Here is a 21236-nt window from a genome sequence, read left to right as displayed (position 1 = left end):
ATATACAGAATTTGTATATATAGAATGCATTTATATAAAGGATATATTAATTTCATCTCTTAATCATAGGATTAATAACGAAATATGTTTAATAAAGAACATTGCACAGAGTACATAGATAATGATCAAATGTCAAAGTTTTGAAATCTAAAAAAATTTCTTGTATTTCTTTTTTATTTTTTGAAAATCATATTTCTCTGGCATTAACAAAGTTGAAAATAATATTTTTGCGGCAAGCACTCATCTCTTTTCGCCATAAAAGGACGAGACAAGAAATGGGAAATTTTTTTTAAATATCAAAACTTTTTTTGTGTAGATCTGAATATTCTATTTCTATTTCTTCGTATGTCTGTATTCATATTTTTGAATATTCGTGATATGTTATAGTCTATTATATGTTTTATATATAATATTACTGATATGTGCCAAATTTTTATAATTTATGTATATATGTATGAACAAATTTACATTAATTAATAATAATTTTTTAGTACATTGTTAAAAAAGTAAGTTTTCGAGAAATTATCTACTGCAATCTGAACATATTTAAAATATTTTTTTATTTATAAAATAATTTGATCAATATTATATATAATATATAAAAAAGTGTTTATTGTTTTTAAAATTTTAGAGATATTATCGATTATATCTTGTGTAATATTATTTTTGAATATCCATTATATTATTGTATAATATTATGAATGTGCAAGAACATTTGTCTAATGTAATTGCCATGTATTCTTGATGTAAAGAATTTTATGTATAGTAATTATTAAAAAACTTATGTATATTACTTATGTATAGTAATTATGCAAAAACTATAGATGCTCTATGTGTTATTTTATTTGGCATGCAAACTAGATGTTTTAATTCTGAAATATTATGTGATAAAAGTAGATATAGATTGTGTCTGATTCTAGATTCCTTGATCCTTTCATTCAGTTTAGAAATAAGGATGCTTTCTTTGTTAGAATTTAAAATAATTTATATCAGGATTACATTGGTACTATAATGAATGTAAACAGATTATGTTTTATTATTTGTATTTAAATTAAATTTCTTTATCGATTGCTTATCGTTCTAAATACTGCTGAGACATTTCACAAATGAAACACAGGAAGAAATATGTCATTTGGTATGCAAATTAATTATCAAAAAAATATATAAATTAAAAGGAAAAAAATAATATAAAATATAAGATGATATAAAATTATCACAGAGACGAGATAAAAATCTACACCGTCATACAAACATATTTTATATTCTTTGTCGTCTTCCATTTCATCCCGTAAGTAGTAAGTAACCACATTATACAGGGTGACCCATTTTAACTTAGGCAGCCAAATAACTCGAAAAATAAGCAAGATAGAGAAAAATGTTTTAGACAAAAGTTGTATGGTTTCGAGGGGGCCATAAGATGGTATCATTGGTTTGACCTTGAAGAGTCATTTGAAGGTCACGTGAAGGTCACTTCAATTTTTTTAAATGGAATACCCTATATATTTTTGTACATTCTTGTAGCTTATTTCGAGAGCTTTCCAAAACACTATAATTAAGTACATTTTCGTTAAGTACTTTTTGAGTTATGATGCTTGAAATAATTTCTTAATTTTACATAAACCGTAAAATATCTTGTAAAATATTCATTTTTCGATTATCTTACCTTAATACTTTTATGTACAAAATAATGAGAGGAATCAATTGGTGTAAAGAAAACACATAGTTGTTTTTAAGAAAAAATATGGAATTGTTAATTGCAAATTACATATTTTTTCTTCGAAACAACTATGTGTTTTCTTTACACCAATTGATTCCTCTCATTATTTTGTACATAAAACTATTAAGGTAAGGTAATCGAAAAATGAATATTTTACAAGATATTTTACGGTTTATGTAAAATTAAGAAATTATTTCAAGCCTCATAACTCAAAAAGTACTTAACGAAAATGTACTTAATTATAGTGTTTTGGAAAGCTCTCGAGATGAGCTACAAGAATGTACAAAAATATATAGGATGTTCCATTTAAAAAAATTGAAGTGACCTTCACGTGACCTTCAAATGACTCTTCAATGTCAAACCAATGATACCATCTTATGGCCCCCTCGAAACCATACAACTTTTGTCTAAAACATTTTTCTCTATCTTGCTTATTTTTCGAGTTATTTGGCTGCCTAAGTTAAAATGGGTCACCCTGTATAATATAAGATATGTATGACAAGCAGTAGTAAATGTCAACAGTAGCTACACGTGTGAATAGTCAGACGCGCAGTAGTAACATGCCGTTATGCACGATCAAATGCGGTATCGCAAACTTATATCGAGCGACCAAAGTTATTTATATATTGATCAACAATGACTCCGACATTAATTTACATTATATTCATGCGTCACGATTGTAACAAAGTACGCTATAAATTTATAACTGTGATTATGCAATGGCATCAAAAGGAATCAATTTCTTACATATTTTTTAAATAATACAGATAGATATACAATATAGATTACTTATCTAAATCATTTTAATGAAATTTTGAAGTTTATTAATTTTTATATAATTTTAGAGAGAAAGAGAAATATGCGCATTATTATTATGTCACCGTTGCTTCTTCGATATTTTTGCGTTAAGTTTGTTTCATCGATAAAGAAAAGAGAAGTTTTCGAAATCTGGGTGACTATCATATGCGAATATGAGCGCGTCGCACGTGACGTATCCGACCATACAAAACTTTAGCAATGTCGAAGAAATGGCGCGCACCGATCAGAAGTTTCTACGATCTTGAAGAGCACAGTGAGGTGATTTACCGAATATTTCACGTAGAATTATACAAACGACTCTAATATAATTATATATTGCGTTTATTTTGTATATGTTGAATTTCACGGTTGTTTTCACAAACGCTGGTACATGATTGGAAAATCTTGAAATTTACATGTCTTTAGAAAAATTTGCAACACGAGTTTTTTTCCGGTGAGTCTTTTTTAGATTATACATGAGGGAATATTGACGAGTGATTGCACAATTCAGGAAAAAATAGAAAAATCAATGTTTCTGGCGTTGCAAATTTTACTTTATGCTCTCGAAATAAACTTTACGATGACTACGATATATGCACAAAATAGAGAAATATTTAAAAATATTTTTTTAACGAATTCTAATATGAAAGATTGAGAAATTTCGTCGATTCTTTCCCTGAAACATTAAAGAGCGATTTCTTATGGCTCTTATGGATCTATTTCAAATAGAGCGCCGTGCGATTGCGATCCTCTTCAAGTTCACGCCAGATTGGTCCGTCCGTCGATCAATACGATACTTTCCGCGACGTAAGTCCCGTTCCGTTCGCCGATTGGTCAGGACGTACGCCGCAATCCGATTATTTATTAAGCTCGCGCGAAGGTGCGATATTTGTCAGGCGTCCCGTTTGTCGCGAGCACGAGATCGTGATCGACACGTACGCGTAACCACGTGATATTACTATTGCATGAGACCCGATCAAATCCCCGGCTCTTTACGACAGCGTCTCTCCACTTTCGATGATTCCCATCTCTCCTCGTCGGCATTAATCGTCATCTACGTGAAACCAAAGTTCATACACATATAGGGTAAATACTATAAATACTCTTCCTATATTAGATTCCTTGGGAGAATTTTTCAATTTTTATTTCTAAAAATATCGTCATTTAATTTAATAAATTTTCAAACTTTTTAATTATATCAATTATTTGATTGGTAAATTTATAAATAAATGCTTTGTGGAAATAAGCCTATTTTAAAGTAGAATAGAAGATGAAATTTTAATGTTTATGCTCTTGCATATAATTATATATCAACCGAGATCTCGAGAGGGATCTTGAGAAAGTCTCCAAATTTGAAAAATATCGATGTAAAAATCTCAGCGACGCCTCTCGATCCCGAAACAATCATTATTCTTGACGCGACTTTTAATAGAAAGTGCGCGCGCGAGTTCCGAGCCATCTCGTACACGGGAAAAGGAGGGGGGGGGGCGGCGGGAAGAGGGAAAAGCGGCTCGGTTCGCGCAACTGCGGTTCCACGCGGGCGCGATAAGACCACCCCCTCGACAGAGGTCTCTGAGCGAGGGATATATACGTCGCGACTCGGAAGAATCGCTCGCGAGGAATGCGGGTTCGCGCCTCGATGTCGACGTGAGCATCACCGACAGGACGTCGATTCGCGACCGGAAATTAGCCTCGTTCGCCCCGTTCGTCGCCGCAAGACGGGAGGGCCGCGAGACGTCAGCAGGTAACGAGCGTCCGCGAAGCGCGGAGGGAAAAAGGGAGAGGGAGCGACACGGATAGCCAGGTACCTTGAGAGAGAAAGAGAGAGAGAGGGGGGGAAATTGGAGAGAGGGGGATGGCGGGATAACCTTCTGTCCCGAGAGGGAAAGAGACGGAGGGAGGTCGACGTGGCCGCGCTGTCAATCTAATCGCGAGGGGGTGCGCGCGGAAAGAAAGAGAGAGAGAGAGAGATAAGCTCGCTCGCGCGAGTCGTGCCATCGTGAATCGTCGCATCGGTCGTCGACGGAAAGGGGTACCGGAAGGGCCACGCGCGACGCGACGTCGGATACTCGGAGCCGACGCGACGCAACGCAACGCGGCGTCGCGACGCGAGGCGCCGCGCAGTGCGCACTCAGCCAGGCACCCTCTGGCGCTCCCTCACCCTCGTCGAGTGCGAGACGAGCGTTGGCCGTTTCGCGCAAAGTTTTCGGACGACTCGACGCGGAGCATCGAGGGGGATACGAGCGAATTGAGGCGAGAAGGAAAGAGAGAGAGAGAGAGACAGAGAGAGGGAGAACGTCGTAACGCCCGAGATGGGTGTTTAACCCTCGCAACGACCAGGGCGTTCTCGCGTTCGTGTCGACAATCAGGACAAAGTCGACGAGGATGGTGATGAGCGCGACGACACCTCGGCCACGATAGAAGAGACGGCGAATCCCTTGGAGCGAGCAGCGGTGAACCCCCTCCGTCGTCAGCTGGGGAAACGGTTGTCGTGGGTGTGTAACTGTTCGGGGACGATCGACTGCGTGGGCGTCGCGACGGCCGTTAGAGGCGCGCCGAGGAGCGCCATTGTCGTGTCGGCTGCCACGTGAATCGCGCGAGCGGACCTTTTCGGAGAGAAAGGCCTCCAGATCCCAGTGGCCAGGTTGTGCGCGAACGCGCTCCATCATCGGTCGTCGAGCATGTCTCTCGCGAACGCGATGGGATCCGGTTAACGAGACGGATCAACGAGACCGAATACCAGAGGCACCTCCGCGGCTCTGACAGTTGGGATGGCGCATCGTCTCGTTGCGGTGTTATCCGGAAGATAACGGAAAGAATCCGACAGAAGAGGACGTCGATGTGACACAACCGCAGCGCTACCGCCACGAAAGTCCTATTTATCTTTAGCGGCGGCAACCCAGTGACCCGTTTTCGTTTTCAATCGATGCGGTTTTACAGAATTTCCCAGAGAATCAGGGACGTAGCCATTATCCGGTGATCGGAGCCCGAGGAAAACGGCGTCATCGTACTCGATCGCTCCGAGTGTGCGGACTCGCGTTCATCATCAGATCGCACCCAGCTGTCGTCTTATCGGAGCACCCGCGAAACTCCCTCGGAGGTCGTTTCTCGACCCTCCTCGTCGAAGCGACCAAAGAACCTCCGAGGAGGATCCGGTTCTCCAGCCGAGCTCGACCAAAGCCGAGGAGGGTCGCGTGTCGTACGCTCGCAAGGAACAGCGTATCGTCCGATGGTGCATTCGGGCAGCGCAGCGCGTGAGGCCGGGCCGCAAGAGAGAATGCGAGAGCCTCCTCACAGCCTGTGAACATGATTTGTCATACACATGCGACGGGCGGTAATCGTACGACGAGAGACACCGACGACGACGACGACGACGACGAGGAGGCCGACGACGACGACGACGACGACAACGACGACGACGAGGAGGAGGAGGAGCACGACACCCGCGGCCATGCCACGAGCACGTTGTGCGCTCGCATGAGACCAGCCCGACTGCTACTACTGCCCTACTGCAGTATCCCGCAGCATCAGCATCAGCGGCAGGGAAGAAGGCCCGTGTCGCGCCAGACGTCGCGCCGGATCAGCCGAGCGACCGAGTCTAAGGACGTCCACCTCCTATCGTTATCCCGTAGCACAGAGGAGGCCATCCCGAAGTCATCGACCACCACGACGGAGGTGGTGTCGCGTCGCGATTGGCGCGAGCCGCGAGTGCAACGTTCGACGACGACGGTGGTGCAATCGCGACGACGACGACGACGACGACGACGACAGCGTAACTCCGGTGCGTTCGCGTTTCCGCGTCGCGGTGCGGTGGTGCGGTCAACGGGTGTCGGATGACTTCCCCAGGACGAAAGCCGCGCTTCGTAGTAGTCGTAGAGGGTTGTATATCGTCCCGGTCGTCGACGACGCTCGTCGTAGAGGAGAAACGCGGAGGGAGCGTAGGCCCCGTCGGTATTACGTCGGCAACGTCCCGTCGACGTCGGCGTCGTCGGTGGTGCGCCGGCCTGTCACACACCCGCGTCATACCCACGTCGCATACCCCGTGCACGCGCGTACACCGCCATCGTGATGGCGGAGCTACCTCAGCCTGACATGTCGCACCTCACCCCCGAGGAGAGGCGCATCATAGAGGGTGTTTTAATGCGCCAAAAGGAGGAAGAGGAACAGGATCACGAGATTATGAGGTATGTACTGTCTCTCGATGCTTGCCTCTCGAAAATCTCACCCGGATATCCGTGTCAATACCGTATCTTTTCTTTATTAAGAAATTAAGCGGAGCTAGAGTAAATTTTATATGTATTATGATTTTACAATATTGCACATTTTTAGAAAGTAATATAAAAGAAAAGTGATGTAATTAAAATCTTCATAGATACTTGATATATATTATGTATATAAACTCCATTTTTTTCATCATTTTTTAAAATTTCGTAAGCAAAGAAAAATACACAAAAGAATTAGTAATTAATTAATAATTATTTTTAAGTTTTAATTAATAATTATTTTTTTATCGCAAAAAATAATTTTTTTTCTCATAAAATATTGTTTCGAATTTAAGAGGATTTCGAATAAATTTTTTCTTCACAAAATAATTGATGAAATTATTTTACATGATGTATATATAAAAAGGAAATATTAATAATATTTTATACATAATATTGTTTTATTGTACAATATATATTATACAATATATTATACAATATTGTACAATAATATCGAAAAAATCGATATATATGTATTTTATTAGAGAGAACATTATGTGCATATAATCAGTATGATAATTAATTAATAATTAACTAATTAATAATCATATTACGAATGATTAATTCAATTATATTGTTTATCTAAGTAATGATATATACCAACAATTATATATTATCATTCCTTTATATGTATCATCTAGTAAAATACGAAAATAACGATTGAAAAATTTATTATATAATAAATAGATAGGAATTTTATCACTAAACATTTCTTATACTACAAGTTTTATCACAACTTTTCTCAATAATAATCACAAAATATATGTGGATATATATAATATTGAGTCTTAAAAAGAGCATGAACGTATACTATTTTTTGCCGCCGTACATAGCTTGCGACATGAATTCGAAACTATCGATGAAGGTATTGTTTTACAAGCAGAACGCGGGCTTTCACACGAGTATTTAGGACTCTCTATTACACCGGATATTGCCAGGCTGGTCAAACGCCTGTAATAATATTCAAGCATCGTGATGCGTGTGGTCGATATTGTTTGTCGCGCTTTCGATAATTGCGACCGTTTTTGTGCCATTTAACGTGACGTGATAAAAAATCGTGAAGTTGCACAGTGTCAAATAAAAATCACGAAGAAAATGTTGATATTTTATTAGATTAAAAATTTTATAAATCTATAAATTTGATATTTTATTGGGTTAAAAATTTTATTAATCTAGCGACTTTTTGATACACTAAAATTTTTTATACATCTATTATTTTTTCTATATAAATATGTATTCATATATAATAAAATATTTAAGCAGATGTGAAAAGATATTTCCGCCATTTTTGAACTCGCACAAAAATATAAATTATTTTTCTAATTTTATTATAATTTGAATTATTAATGAGACTTTAGATGATGATTAAAATTATATAACAGACATTCTTATCTATTCCTACTATTCGGAATAATGTTAGACGAGACTCATAACTTTAATTATCGTCAATGACATTTATTTTAGCGCGATTGCTATTAGTGATAACTGTTGAGGTGAAACTTCGGTAAAGTTTAGAAGTCATCGAAGGGTCTAGGGATATATAAAAGGGATATTAATACAGCCAACGGCGCGAAAATAAGAGATGTCGTTTAGTCGGTTGTTACCGATAACCACAATTGACCAGACGGACGAAACAACAATCGATCGATTGGATAAAGGATATTTCTTGACCAGTGAGCCTGCTCCGGCTCGTTTCACCTATTTTCCCGGCTCACCTGCTCATTAGTCCTTGACCGCTTTACACCTACATCTTCCATTTATGTATCCACGGCCCCGCACATGCTCCCGTTTACCGCGTCGGCTCTCATCTCTTTTGTATCAAGCGATCAGAAATAAAAGTCTCTTATAATTGACCACAAATATTTTCATCCTTGCGCGTTCCGCCTTCGCAGAAGGAGCTTTTTACATCTCGCGTATCCACGTTTTAGGCGATCAACTCAGTGTCGACGTGGATTGATCGGTCTCGCGATGATAAAAATAAAGCAACCGATCGCACCGATCGCGTGCTCAGTTTATCAGGAGGCGATGATTGACTAGCGTGCATAATTACGCGACACACTGTGTGTTTTCTGTCTCTTTCTTTATCTCCATTTCCACCCCCTTCTCGCTCGTGGCGTCTAACAATAACTAAAAACAGGAGGGAGGGGGAGGCGAGCGTTGCGCAGGTTTTATTGATAGGTCGTCGTTGGCCTGGGGAAAAACGGGAACGTGAGAAAGAAGGGTAAGAGTAATGAGGAAGGCGTGCTGCGCCATACCGATGCGAGATCGTGTAACGTAGACGACAGGTACGTGTAGGGACGCATGTAAAATGCAAGGCGACGAGCCTTGACGTGGCTTAGTAACGAGCTGCTGCTGCAGCTACGGCGCATAGGGTATGCGGAGCCGTAACGGACGGGGTGTGAAAGCGTCTGGATTGGCACGGGGTAAATTCTTGAGGGCTGAAATATATACGCGTCCTCCGGAGGAGGATAGGTAGCGCGTCTTTGAAGAGCCGGAGAGGGACAGGGGGGGAGGGAAGGGGAGGGGGAGGGGGAGGAGTGCGGAAATACCGCGGAATACGACGACGCTATAATAATACGTAGGACCGTTCTGCGTCAACGCAAGTTGAAAGTTAAACCGAGTATATCGCGTCGTTCTCCCCGTATATCATCCCCGCGATATATCCCCGATTTCGGAGATTCCTCTCGCGGACGTATCCTCTCGAGGGACGCGGGCAAATGAAACGAGCGGAAGATAAATGAACGATCCTAGAAATGCATAATCCCCTTGGTTTAGAAGTCCGTATATGCCGTTTCTCGCGTAAACCCCCCATAAAAGAGCGGCATTTCGGATGTGCATTTCGACGAGTCGGAAGTCGTTCGCTACATCACTCAGTCACCATCGCGCATTAACGTCTCTTTCTCGTCTTTGTACTATTTTATATAGACTTACGCGCGCGTAATATTTGCACGAGACGTTCTAGGACGCTACATCTCGCGTTAGCGTTTCCTTCCGATAGCTTAATACTATTCGTGCGCACGTCGTTTATATTGTAAAGTAATACCATCGCATAAATGTTATATTAGCATTTTTATCAGATAAAATGTAACAATATAACTACGAAAAATCTCCAAGAATAAGTATATATTATATATTATATTACACACATAATGAAATATTTTATGATAAAGATTCTCGACTTGGATAATGCAGAAATTTGTGCTCAGAAAAATTAATTGTAATTAATGATAAAAGAAATTTACATTTTACAATCCAAGTAAAAATAAAGAGATAATTATATCTTTTTCATTTTCTGTGTTGATGTTGATACATAGAATAATTAGGTCAATTGCATTATGTTCAAATTATCTCGATATAATATAGCAATAGACCGACAGTGAAACGCAGAATACATTAGAAATATAAGAAAGTTATGAAAGTGGAACTTATATATATCTTTGATACTTTATCCGTATATTTCTTCCTCTTTTTTTTCAGCCTTTTTTTCATATAAAATACCTCATAATAAAAATTCTCGACTGGAAATTTGTTGAGAAAATCAATTATAATTAATAATAGAAAAATATTATTTTACAATTCAAGTAAAAATACATAAATAATATATTAATAAAATAATAAAATAATTATATCTTTTTAATTTTGTATTGTTGATTTATAGAATAATTAGAGTGAGATCAATTGCATTATATTAAAATTATCTCGATATAAGATAGCAATAAATTGAAACGCAGGATATATTACAAGTACAAGAAAGCCATGAAAGTGGGATTTATATCTTTGATACTTTATCGGTATATTTTTCCTCCTCTTTTTAGCCCTTTTCTCATATCGATGGAAGAACAATTCTTGCGTGTCGCGACCTTTTGCTCACAACGCAAAAGTGGGAAAGTCTTGAGCGACTCTTTGTCGAGTGTGATCACCGTTGCGTGCGCGAGTCACTCGATTATCGATAAAGTAATTAGAGAAATATAGATGGATGTGCGCGTGGTGCACCCCGAGAGTTGTTGTAACGCGCCAGCTTTTGTTCTATCGACTAACTCGGGATTTAGGTTACGGTGTCAGGATGCGTAGCGCGACCGTTTCCTTTATTTGACAAACGGTCAAGGGTAAGGAGAGATATTCAGCGCATACAACGTAATAGCCTTACATTAATTAAAATCGAAAGTTCGGTCTAATTTCAGATCACAGTTATATCTGGCCGGATCGTTAGGGCAAGAAAATCTCTTAATTAATCATTCTAATGTAAAATAAAAAATCTCTTAATCATTCTAATATAAAATAAAAAAAAAACTAATTAAAAATCTCCAAGTTTACATTATTCGCTTTTCGGCGAAAAAAAAAAACAAATCAATAGATGCGCATAAAATAATTTATGAACGAACCTGATAAATTTTTCCGGGAGGAATTCATCTGGAATTTATCGTTAGCGATTCCAAAATCTCGGGTGCAGCGCAAAAGGGCTTGGTCGGTTTCTTCGTATGCCCGCGATATATATATGCTTTTATTATCGAAACATGAGATGGTGCCGGCACGTCGCGGTGCCAACAACCCCCGGTCGAAGCTCGGCCTTCGTTGTCGCGTACGCGATCCAAGATCCAAACCGTAAAAACTGCCGCAGCGTGCCAAGTGCGCTCGCATTTTTCTCCTTCCAGACTAGCGGTTATAACTTATTTGCCGCACGAACGTCTTTTTAACGAAGGTTCCCTAATAAATCACGTGTATACGTCGTTTAAATATTTGTCGCATCGACAAGCGGCTTCCTTTAATTATACCGACTGGCGTGCTAGTTTCTTTTTTTATATCCAGCGAAAAAAATACATACGTACATATATTTACGTATATACAGGGTGTTTCTTAATAAGTTCGAAAAATTTTGGGAGATGATTCTTTGTCGAAAATTAGAAGGGGTTTTTCATATAAACATATACTCCTACATCCATCTCTGAAGAGTTACACTCCTCCAAAAATGGGGGTAAAAATTAGGTTTTTATTTTTTAGGTTTTTAGGTTTTTAGGTTTTTATTATAATTTTGTTTTTGTTCCAATTTTCCCAATATTTATTCTAATTTTATTTTTATTTTAAAATTTAACTTCTCGTAATTTAAAACCTATGCTATTTAGCATCATGCTATGCACAATAACGTATTTTTTTTCTTGAAAACTACTAATTTTATGAAAAAAATAAAAGAAATAAAAAAGTTTCTAAATAAATTAAATTTTTAATGCATATTTTTAGATGATCATATTCCGGTCCATTAAAAAGTTCTAATAAAAAATTGAATAGGGATTGCTAGTTTCATCCCCTTATAAAACAATACAGGAGGCTGAAAAAAATCTTAATAAATAACCTATTTACTAGTAGAAAATATCCACCTAATTTCATTTCTTTAACTTGTTCTAAATTTGAGAAAAAAATCATCATGAGACAAAGAATCATCTAAAATTTTTTACACTTATTAAGAAACACCCTATATATATGCGAATTAGGTTGCTTTAAAGAGATATAAAGAGATGCGGTGATTTTAACGTTCTTTTACATTATAAACGAAAGCTGATAATTAGAGAAGCTCTCTCTTTCTCCCTTTTTGAAAGCGGAATGAATGCGCAAACAAATAGAAAGATATGGAACGGATCCTTTTGACACGGCTGGCTATTTATCCGATTGCGGATCGCGATATATTTAAAATATACTGACATTGTGGTCCATTGTGTGCAGGCGATGTTTATTTTATCTCTGCGCAAGCTTCATTAATTTCACTTGCATTTTTCGCCAGTGCTCTTCGCGTAATTAGCCGACCGGAGGGACGTAAAAAACGAAAGATGCGATTACGGTCGGATGGCTACGAAATAAATGTGGCCTGAAATTTAGCTTTGCGTTACATTTCTCAACAGACTTGTAAATTATTTTCAAGGAGAACTTGTATAAATTGCGTTGTTTTTCTCTCTCCAACTCAATGTATCACGCGTCACGTCGGACGCAAAGTCATAGTTGGTAAACAAATATTATCGACAGCCAGTCTGTCTCTCTATCTCTTCAGATATAGACCGAAAGACACAGATTTAATAATTCCAGTTCAATGATTCAATGTTCTTCTGTAGATTATTATTATAACCATGATATACAAAGGAAGAAAATTCAGTTAATCAAAAGTGTTATATGCAATATTACCGGTTATTTTGCACCAAATATTGCTACGAAAATATTTCGAGTAAATCGATCTTAAGTCAATATGATTTTTTCTTTTAAATTTTAAGACACAAATAGAGAAATTTATTTAATCGAAATTGATTAAATAACGTTGATGCGACAAAATTCTTCTGATAGACGATACTCGACGACAAATCGAATAGTAACGACGCACTTTGATAGAATCGTGCTGGCTTAATTTTGCGCGTACAGGACACACGGTCCTAAATTGGCTTAATGGATGCGAATAGTCGCAGAGTAGGGACGACGAAGACGAGCGACGTCGGCGTCGTCACGTTGTGCATTCAGGGTGAGATTGTTCGACCGCCCGTCGCCCGGACGCTTTCAAGGCGCGATTTACGGAACAGAAATAAATCTACGAGAGAAGAGAAGAACGCGCGAGCCGTTATCTCAGGTGATTTGGTAGAATGCTGGGAGTCTGCAAATGGTGAAGTTAGGATTGACAAATCTGGCTACTATCCTCACGGATATAGTTTCCATATCAGAAACGACTGGTGATTTTCTCACCTCTGCTGACAGGAATTTCGCCAGATATCAAGTATGACGCGCGCATCTCTCATTGTTAATTTTATATTATTTAATATATATGTCATTGATTATGTATGATTAATTGGTTCTTTTTAGAAGAAAAGAGTTTTAGAAATGACTTGAAAAAATGTTTGGCTACCGAGAGATTCTGTGAAAGAAATTTCTTTAATTCTTTTTTTAAATTGTACATTGCGTATAAGAAAAAAAATCTCTTTTCTGTTATAAAAATATATAAAAATTGTTTTAGTTCTAGATTTTTAACAACAGACTATTATTCGAATCTAGAAATTAACATATGCAACTGGGATATGCAAATAAAAATACGAGATTAAACGATATGTTCAATGCTCAGTCTTCTAAAATTTCGCTCCTCCTTAATAGGTTTTTTACGTTTTTGCGCAGGCGAAAGCAAGATGAGGTGCAGGTCCTCGAAGAAACAATACGGATGCGTTCGGAGAAACACAAAAAGGCAGGTGTGGAGCTAAACGCCACGTGTCACATATGCTTGAAAACCAAGTTTGCCGATGGCGTCGGCCACATCTGCAACTACTGCGAAATCCGGTGCTGCGCACGCTGCGGCGGAAAGGTCACTTTACGGTCAAGCAAGGTAAGAGCAAAAGCATGCAAATAAATGGTCAGAAAAGTCGATGTCATGAGGTCAGATTGATTGATTCGGTTACAAGCGTCTGTCCTGACGTCTTTCTTTTTTCGTATTACATTCGACACTAGACTCGGCATATATGTAGAGGAAACCTTTCAAAGGCCTTGACGTAAAAAGATCACACGTAGACAATTATAAAAGAAAGAAAGATATCCAAAGAATATGTCTCTAATATATCGATAATCAAGTTGATATCAATAGATGCATTTGACGTAAAATAATACTCTTTCGATTCTCTTTCTCTCTCACAATTGATATATAAATTATTTTAACAAAATAACGAATAAAATAAGTAAAGAAAGGAATGATAGTTATTCGGAACAACACTGAAAGTGTGGAAAATAAAACTTATTAGGCCCGCACTGCTCTTAGAGCGAATTTTTCGTGAAATAAAATGTGAATGTAAAATATAGCGATAAAAAAAGTACGTGTAAAACTTTGCCTTAATTTTATCAATTTTACAAAATTATTATTTTATAAAATTGTGCATAAGCAACAAATTCGACATGTGAATTATCATAAAGTTCACATAATTCTCGCGATTAATTAGATGTGAAAGTCTTTCTTTTTACGCGATTGGAAGTCAATTAAACGTACAAATTATGTACTCACCTTTCGCATTCGGAATATTAAATGTCCCGCTGATTCATAAATTAACCTTATCATCGTTTCACGCCGTCATATTTCAATGGAATTTTTTTCACTTTCTCCCTCCCTTCTTCACGAACACGAGTCATCCGGTTAGTCAGAATTCTGCGATTACCTCATTATGCGGGGGACGATGTACGGGGGAATGACGTAGGCGATGTATCGCGATTTGACACGGGTAAATTTAGCGCCGATAGCGTTATCAAAAGGCGCGGGGAGAAGAGCGGAAACGTCGTTGGGCGGGATAGGGATAGGGTAAGGATGCGGGCGGGGCGCTTTACAAATGTCAGCTTCCTGGAAGCGATTAAGTCGCATCGTAAGTTTGATAACCGGGGTGCGCGTAATGTCGAAATACGTTGAAATATAAATTGACCCATATAGGCGTCTCGTCGCCATCTCCGTGTCGGTATACCAATTAACCCTTATCGCTAATCTATATGTACGCCGGTGGGCGTGATGCCGTCACTAAATAGCCGTCGCCACACTTGGATACGGTCTTTTTTTTCTTTCCTCTTCTCCCTCCTTCTCTTCATTTACATCGGCGCGGAATTTTCTCCTCTTACTCGCGCAATTTCGGCCGGATTTTCATCGACGAAGATGAAGGATTAACGTCCGGTGGATAGAGCTCAGCATGATCGTGCGCGACGAATATCGGTGGCACGGATATATAGTGTGCTTTTAAAACTTTGTTATTATCCGGGCCGAGATCCGCGCGGATTTTCGCAAACAGAAACTAACGCTCGTCGAATTTGCACCGTTCTGTTCCGCTCGCGATTATCCCCCTTCGCAAATATTATTCTTATTCTCCTGCATCGCGGGTTACACATTCTATATTCGGTAGATCGATTTATCAAACTCGAATCGTGCCCCTTTCTGGCACGTTCTTCGTGTTAAATAATGTAGAAATAACATACGAGAGAGATCCTTCTTTCTTTTTTATCGATTCTCACGCGATAAATTCCCAGTACAAGAATCCGCGAGGCGCTTAACTACGTCGTCGATGGTGTCCCATAAGCATTTATAGAGATGCGCGCAGAAATTGAAGTCGCAACTTGGGACTATAAAGATTTCTCTCGCGTGGATAAAATAGAAGAAATATAATATTAGACTTTTCTCTCATTATTTTTAGCCCGTAACTTTGATGCTATCGATTATCGTATCTCCCGGTTTTATTTAATGACCCAGTTTTGCGACAGATAAATTATAAAGACTCAATATCCAAATAATTATTGAAGGGAAATTCAGATGAGCTATTTCTGGACACACAAATGCGTAAATTACTCGTTGGCGCGTTCGTCGCGAAAACATTTCGCCGAAAAATACTCTTGCGGGTATATTTATAAACGGATCTTTATCTCTCGCCAACATTTCCCCGCGTTTCATCCCTTCATCCCCTTCAGCGCGAAGACAAAAACTCCAGATTGAAAGTAATTCGAGCGCTGATCAATGACGCGGGTGTGCGCGCGTGAAATTTAATGGCAGTCGTGCACGGAAATGTCGAGCATAAACAGCAGGTGCGAGGTGAAGTTCTGTAGTAAACCCTCCTACCCCCTTCCCCACCGGGGATTACGTGCACACGTGCGCGCACGCTACGCACGCACGCACGCACGCTTCCGTCATGGCCGCACGCGAGTACAGTGACAAACGTCATCGTGAGCGAGTGAGTCGTGGTTACGACATCATCGATCCGCGAAACAACGCGGGGGAGGGGAGGGAAGGAATACCTTCCCTCGTTCCGAGCGAGCGAGAGAGGACTCTTTTCCGCGCACAATCGGCCATTTAATCGCGTTCCAACGTAAAAAAAGAAAAGAAACAACTATTATGTAAGAAACAATTATGCCTAGGTTGCTCGAAATGGGCCGAAATCGATATCGGAGCGACCGCGTGTACGCAACTGGGTCCATTACGTTTGTGAGCCATCGCACGGTTTCTTTCTTTCCGCTCTGTTCCTTTTTTCCGTCGTTGCGGCCTGGACTCTGCGTGGGAGCCTATGAATGGGGCGCGTCCCTGCGTGACGTCACTCGCGGCACTGGTTCACATGGAGGGAGGCTCGGGGGAGGAAGGGAGGGAGGACCGGAGCGCGGGGGTGTCGGAGGAGTGGGTGGCTGGGTGGACGGTGAGACGTTGGGCGGCGTGCAGGGGGGTACATGACGCAACATATTGATCTAAGTTTGGTAGGGAGGGTGCGTGATAGAGGAGTACGCGGAGGAAGAGAAGGTGGCGGAGGGTACAACGGGGCGTATAACGGGGGGGAGAAGGAGAATGGAATAAAATACACGCTGTCCGTCAAATCTACGCTCTTTTGGGATTTCTCAATGTATGCAGTTTTGCCTGAGATGTATGTTGTGTTCTCCCGAGTTGCGGCAGCATCAGAGAGATAGATGGCAGATAAACGTTCTCCATCTGACGTCTGCCTGCTGCGACTAGGTTAAGATTGAAGCGGTCTATGATAGTAGACGAGAGTCATAAAAGAAGATGATAAGAATGAGAGAATATCGAGATATTCGCAGAAGGATGGAGGAGTAACAGGATATATCATGGACAGACTTTACACAGTCTGGAATGGGAAAGTGTGCGACTCGAAGGTCGGATTGTCAAATGAGTATCTTTCCAAGGAATGTATCAAATTTGGATTTGAATTATTTCCACTGAAACGAAATTTGAAAAATCTATTTATCAAGTTTTGGTATTGATAATGAAATTTATTTTCATGAAGAAATTACATCTTTCCAGGGTTAGATTTATTACAACGTAAATCCTATATTAATCAGGCTAAATTTGTTGCATTATCATATTTTTACAACCGAATCAATCTTTCATTCTGATTGAAGATTCTCTCTCTCTCTCTCTCTCTCTCTCTCTCTCTCTCTCTCTCTCTCGTGTTTCCATTTTTCATAACACACAATCATGCGAAATCGTGTGCACCTTTCTTCTTCTTTCCCTTGTGTTTCTGTCATACTACGTACGTGATCAACTTGACGTTGATAGCGTGACTTAGCGAATTGTTTCTTCTTTTCAAATGACTATGCATATTTCCTCATCTCGAGAGTATTAAACCTTAGAGAGGCTTCGTAATGCACTTAAGATATGCTTGTTTTTGATACACATAAGGCGATAATATATAAAACGTCAGTCAATTTGACAGAAGCGAAACAAATCTATTCGCAGGCGTTAGTTTATAGATAATACAATTCGTACAACTTTTAAAACAATGTAAGAAAACAATGTTTAAGAATAAATGTTTGCATAAACCTTTGAGGAATGAGTTATTTCGAAAGACGTAGCTTTGGTTTTCGGCAAATTCCGCTACGTCATTTCTCGCTTCTTCCATCCAACAAAGATATCAGCGTTGAAAGTACATTCGTATGACGTTGTTCCGCAATTTCTGTGACGTCGTTCGCGATTCTCCGCGGTCGCTGCTTTCCTTCACTCAAAAGGATTGAGGCGAACACTGTAATATATATTACAATGATCAATAAATACCTTCTGTTCTTCGTTTACTTTTATAGTCTCTCGATGTAACTAGAATCTTTTTTAAATCCCGCGTATCGATGAAATATTTTTCAAAGTATATTTAAAAGAAAAATTATAAAACATTGATACATCAACAAGAAATTCTGTAAATGTTTACATCTGACATTTTATTTATTCGAATATTTATTTTTAATAATTTCGCGTCATCTCGTCGATTATCGCAAACGAATTACGTATAAAGAGGAATATAATGCTATTCCCTCGGAACACACATTCCCAGCGCACACATTCGATAGGGCATTAACGATCGAAAGTTCGCTAAGAACTCCGGTACTTTGACTTACGGGCAGCATCTGTCGTTTCTCAACTGACGCCCTCCGGCTGGAGCACCAACCGGAGAGAGAATGCGACTCGGTTCGCGTTCTATGTAGGACACCTGAAAAGTTCCCTGGACAAAGTATAAGCCCTTGACGCTAATATAGATCTATGCCTCCTATCGGCGGAGAGATGCAAAAGAGCAGAGGTCAAAGTTATTAAGGGAGTGCAAGTGGGGTGATAAAATTGCGTTCATAAAAACTTTCGGAATCTTTGCAATTTTTTCGTCACGTGGACTCGCCTCGGGACTCTTTAAATGCTCCTCTTAATTTCGCGAATTTAATGATTTAAGACTCGTCTCATTGTCCGTTACATTATGTCTTTATACACAATAATACGCATTTTGTCATCAATATTAAATGGACGTGTGTATATGTGTATTCATTAATTTCGCTCCGTCGTTAATTTCGCGATTCAAACGATTATGCCGAGAGATAATCCACATTGATAATTGGTAATGGCAAACAATAATGTTCGTAATCTGCGGAGGGCAATAGAGCCGGTAGCGATACACCATTTGAAATTCCACCAATTTCGTGTGTATGCAGGCCGATTCCTAAAACGAGAGCACTATGTAATTGCGTCAGCTTGTTTCAAAGGCCTGACCGTCATTTATGAAATCCGGGCTTGTGCACGTTCCCGACGTACTTGGTCCGTATTATGCTCCGGAATGATTCCAGGGGGCCGATCTTCCCCAAGTGCTTCGATAGAAGCTGCAGGAGAGGATGCTACTTGATTTTGAAGGGCGATCCAAGTTGTCGAGATGCCGTTCTATAGAGTAGAGGATTGTTGTCTGACAAACCCGCGATCACTTTTTCGTTATTTTTTTCGCGAACATCTACGTTTCATCCATCAGGTGGTTGCTGGCAATAAAGAGAGGTCGGTTCTTTTGTTCCGTGACAGTCTCGTAAAACTATTTCCTTTGAAGAGCCATGCTTTATTCAAGAAAGCGGAAACTCCTGCGGACGAGACTCTGGATTTAGTTGATTTAGTTTTAGTTTTATTTCGAGCGATCAAAGGAAAAGGTTTGAGAGAGCGACTACATATTGGTGCTCCATCTTAAAAATTATAATTTAACGTTATAATATAACTAATAAATTTACATTCTCTTAATCGTAAAAAAATTTCTGTATTTTTCTGCGAAACGTTTAAAACAGATAATGCTCGATATGTAATATCGAATTTTTATTTAGGTAACTCAACGAATGTATTGTATTACAGATGATATTTTCAATCGATCAATATTATTATTAAGAAGTAATTTGGCGTACATGATGAAATTTCGAATCGGTCGCATATTTTCTGCGAAGTCACGACAGGATCACGCGAATCGTTACGCGAATATTACGTGCCATACATCAGTCTGTGACGTCGTCGCTGACTTATCGGATTGACTTGTACGAGCTTAATATCGATCTCGTATTCTCTAAGTATCGAGACATCGACGTTGATGACGATGCCAGTGTGTGTCATCGCCGTTGCTGTTGTATTGCTGTGTGATAAAGTAATCTGAATTAATTGGCCCCTAATTAATTAATGCAAATCACCGACGCGAATCGATTCACCAAATTAATGGTTCACGTACGGACGAGCAGCACCAGACTCTCTCGAATTGTCGGGCAGACAGGCGAGGACCTCTCCTTCTCTCTTTTTTTTTCGAAGATTTTCGTGCGAAACGTGTGGAAGAAGAGACCGCGACGACGGAAAGGGGGTTGAGCTCTTGACATATTGCTATCTAGGCAACTCAACGAAGTGCTCTTCAAGTTCTTCTTGTCTACATCTACCCTTGCCATCGCTTCTTCTCTCGTCCGGCTTCTTCCTTTCCCCTCGTCGCTCTCTTCTCACGACGCGGACGAGCCGTCAGTCCGCATCGCGGTATCGTAGGTGTTGCAAGTATTTTGGTTCAGGTTTGCTCAAGTACAATCGTCGCGTGTGGGATTGTATTCAACGTATCGGAAAATTCGTCCTGCGGTTTGAGGCAACAACGATCGAAGTAATAATCTCGAGGGCGCACGTACGCGACTCCTTATTCGTTTTCTTCCGCCGTTTATCGCTTTACCCTTTGCTTCCGGCTGCGTTCTTGGAATTTTCCCTTCTGATTCTGGAACGTTAAATTTACCAACCTGCTGCTGTGGAACGACATTGAAAGCTTTCCGATAATTCTTAAAAAAACATTTAACGAAACGTGCGAATTAGGCTAAGAAACGTGTCCGAGTGTTCAAACACGTTTTTACGTTCTTTCGAAGGAACGGAATAGCTCTGTGATGACTGTATGATGGTTTTGTGTGTAAATAATATAAATTTTCGTTCGCAAAAGATAATTTCAGTTATAACTTGTACAAAAATCATAAGTATAATATATATTTTCATATTTTATTTAATTTTATTAAAAATCTTTACTAACGGGCCGAAAAGAATTAATTTTAATAATATTATTACATTTAGATTTAAATATAAAGTACAATTTATAAAAATTTACAAAAATTATAATATTGAAACAATGAATACAAGAAATATTAATACTTATTAATTTTTATGTATTTATTTTTTTAATGTCCGAAAAACG

The 21236-nt window shown here is 39.4% G+C and overlaps 1 protein-coding gene across 15 annotated transcripts in view; it reads left to right on the top strand.

Moving 5' to 3' along the window:
* Window positions 1-4074: 4074 nt before the first annotated feature.
* The window catches only part of Rim (Rab3 interacting molecule), a 68093-nt gene continuing 50931 nt past the window's right edge, over window positions 4075-21236 (top strand). For 5 of the 15 annotated variants that reach the window (XR_014435523.1, XR_014435525.1, XR_014435526.1 and 2 more), the window contains exons 1-2: window positions 4079-6699; window positions 13915-14119. Coding sequence is in view for 3 of the 15 variants with exons in the window: in XM_083080792.1 (XP_082936918.1) it covers window positions 6584-6699; window positions 13915-14119 (321 nt within the window). In the remaining 12 variants the exon portion in view is untranslated. Of the gene's footprint in view, window positions 6700-13914; window positions 14120-21236 lie in introns of all 15 variants that reach the window. The other 10 variants (XR_014435520.1, XR_014435516.1, XR_014435519.1 and 7 more) reach the window with 4 other exon arrangements.

The sequence above is a fragment of the Camponotus vicinus genome, unplaced genomic scaffold (genome assembly GCF_025532165.1).
Source record: "Camponotus vicinus isolate PSW18456_S1 unplaced genomic scaffold, iyCamVici1.0 SCAF_10, whole genome shotgun sequence".
NCBI classification, from domain to species: Eukaryota; Metazoa; Arthropoda; class Insecta; order Hymenoptera; family Formicidae; genus Camponotus; species Camponotus vicinus.
This window is presented reverse-complemented; position numbering and strand designations above follow the sequence as displayed.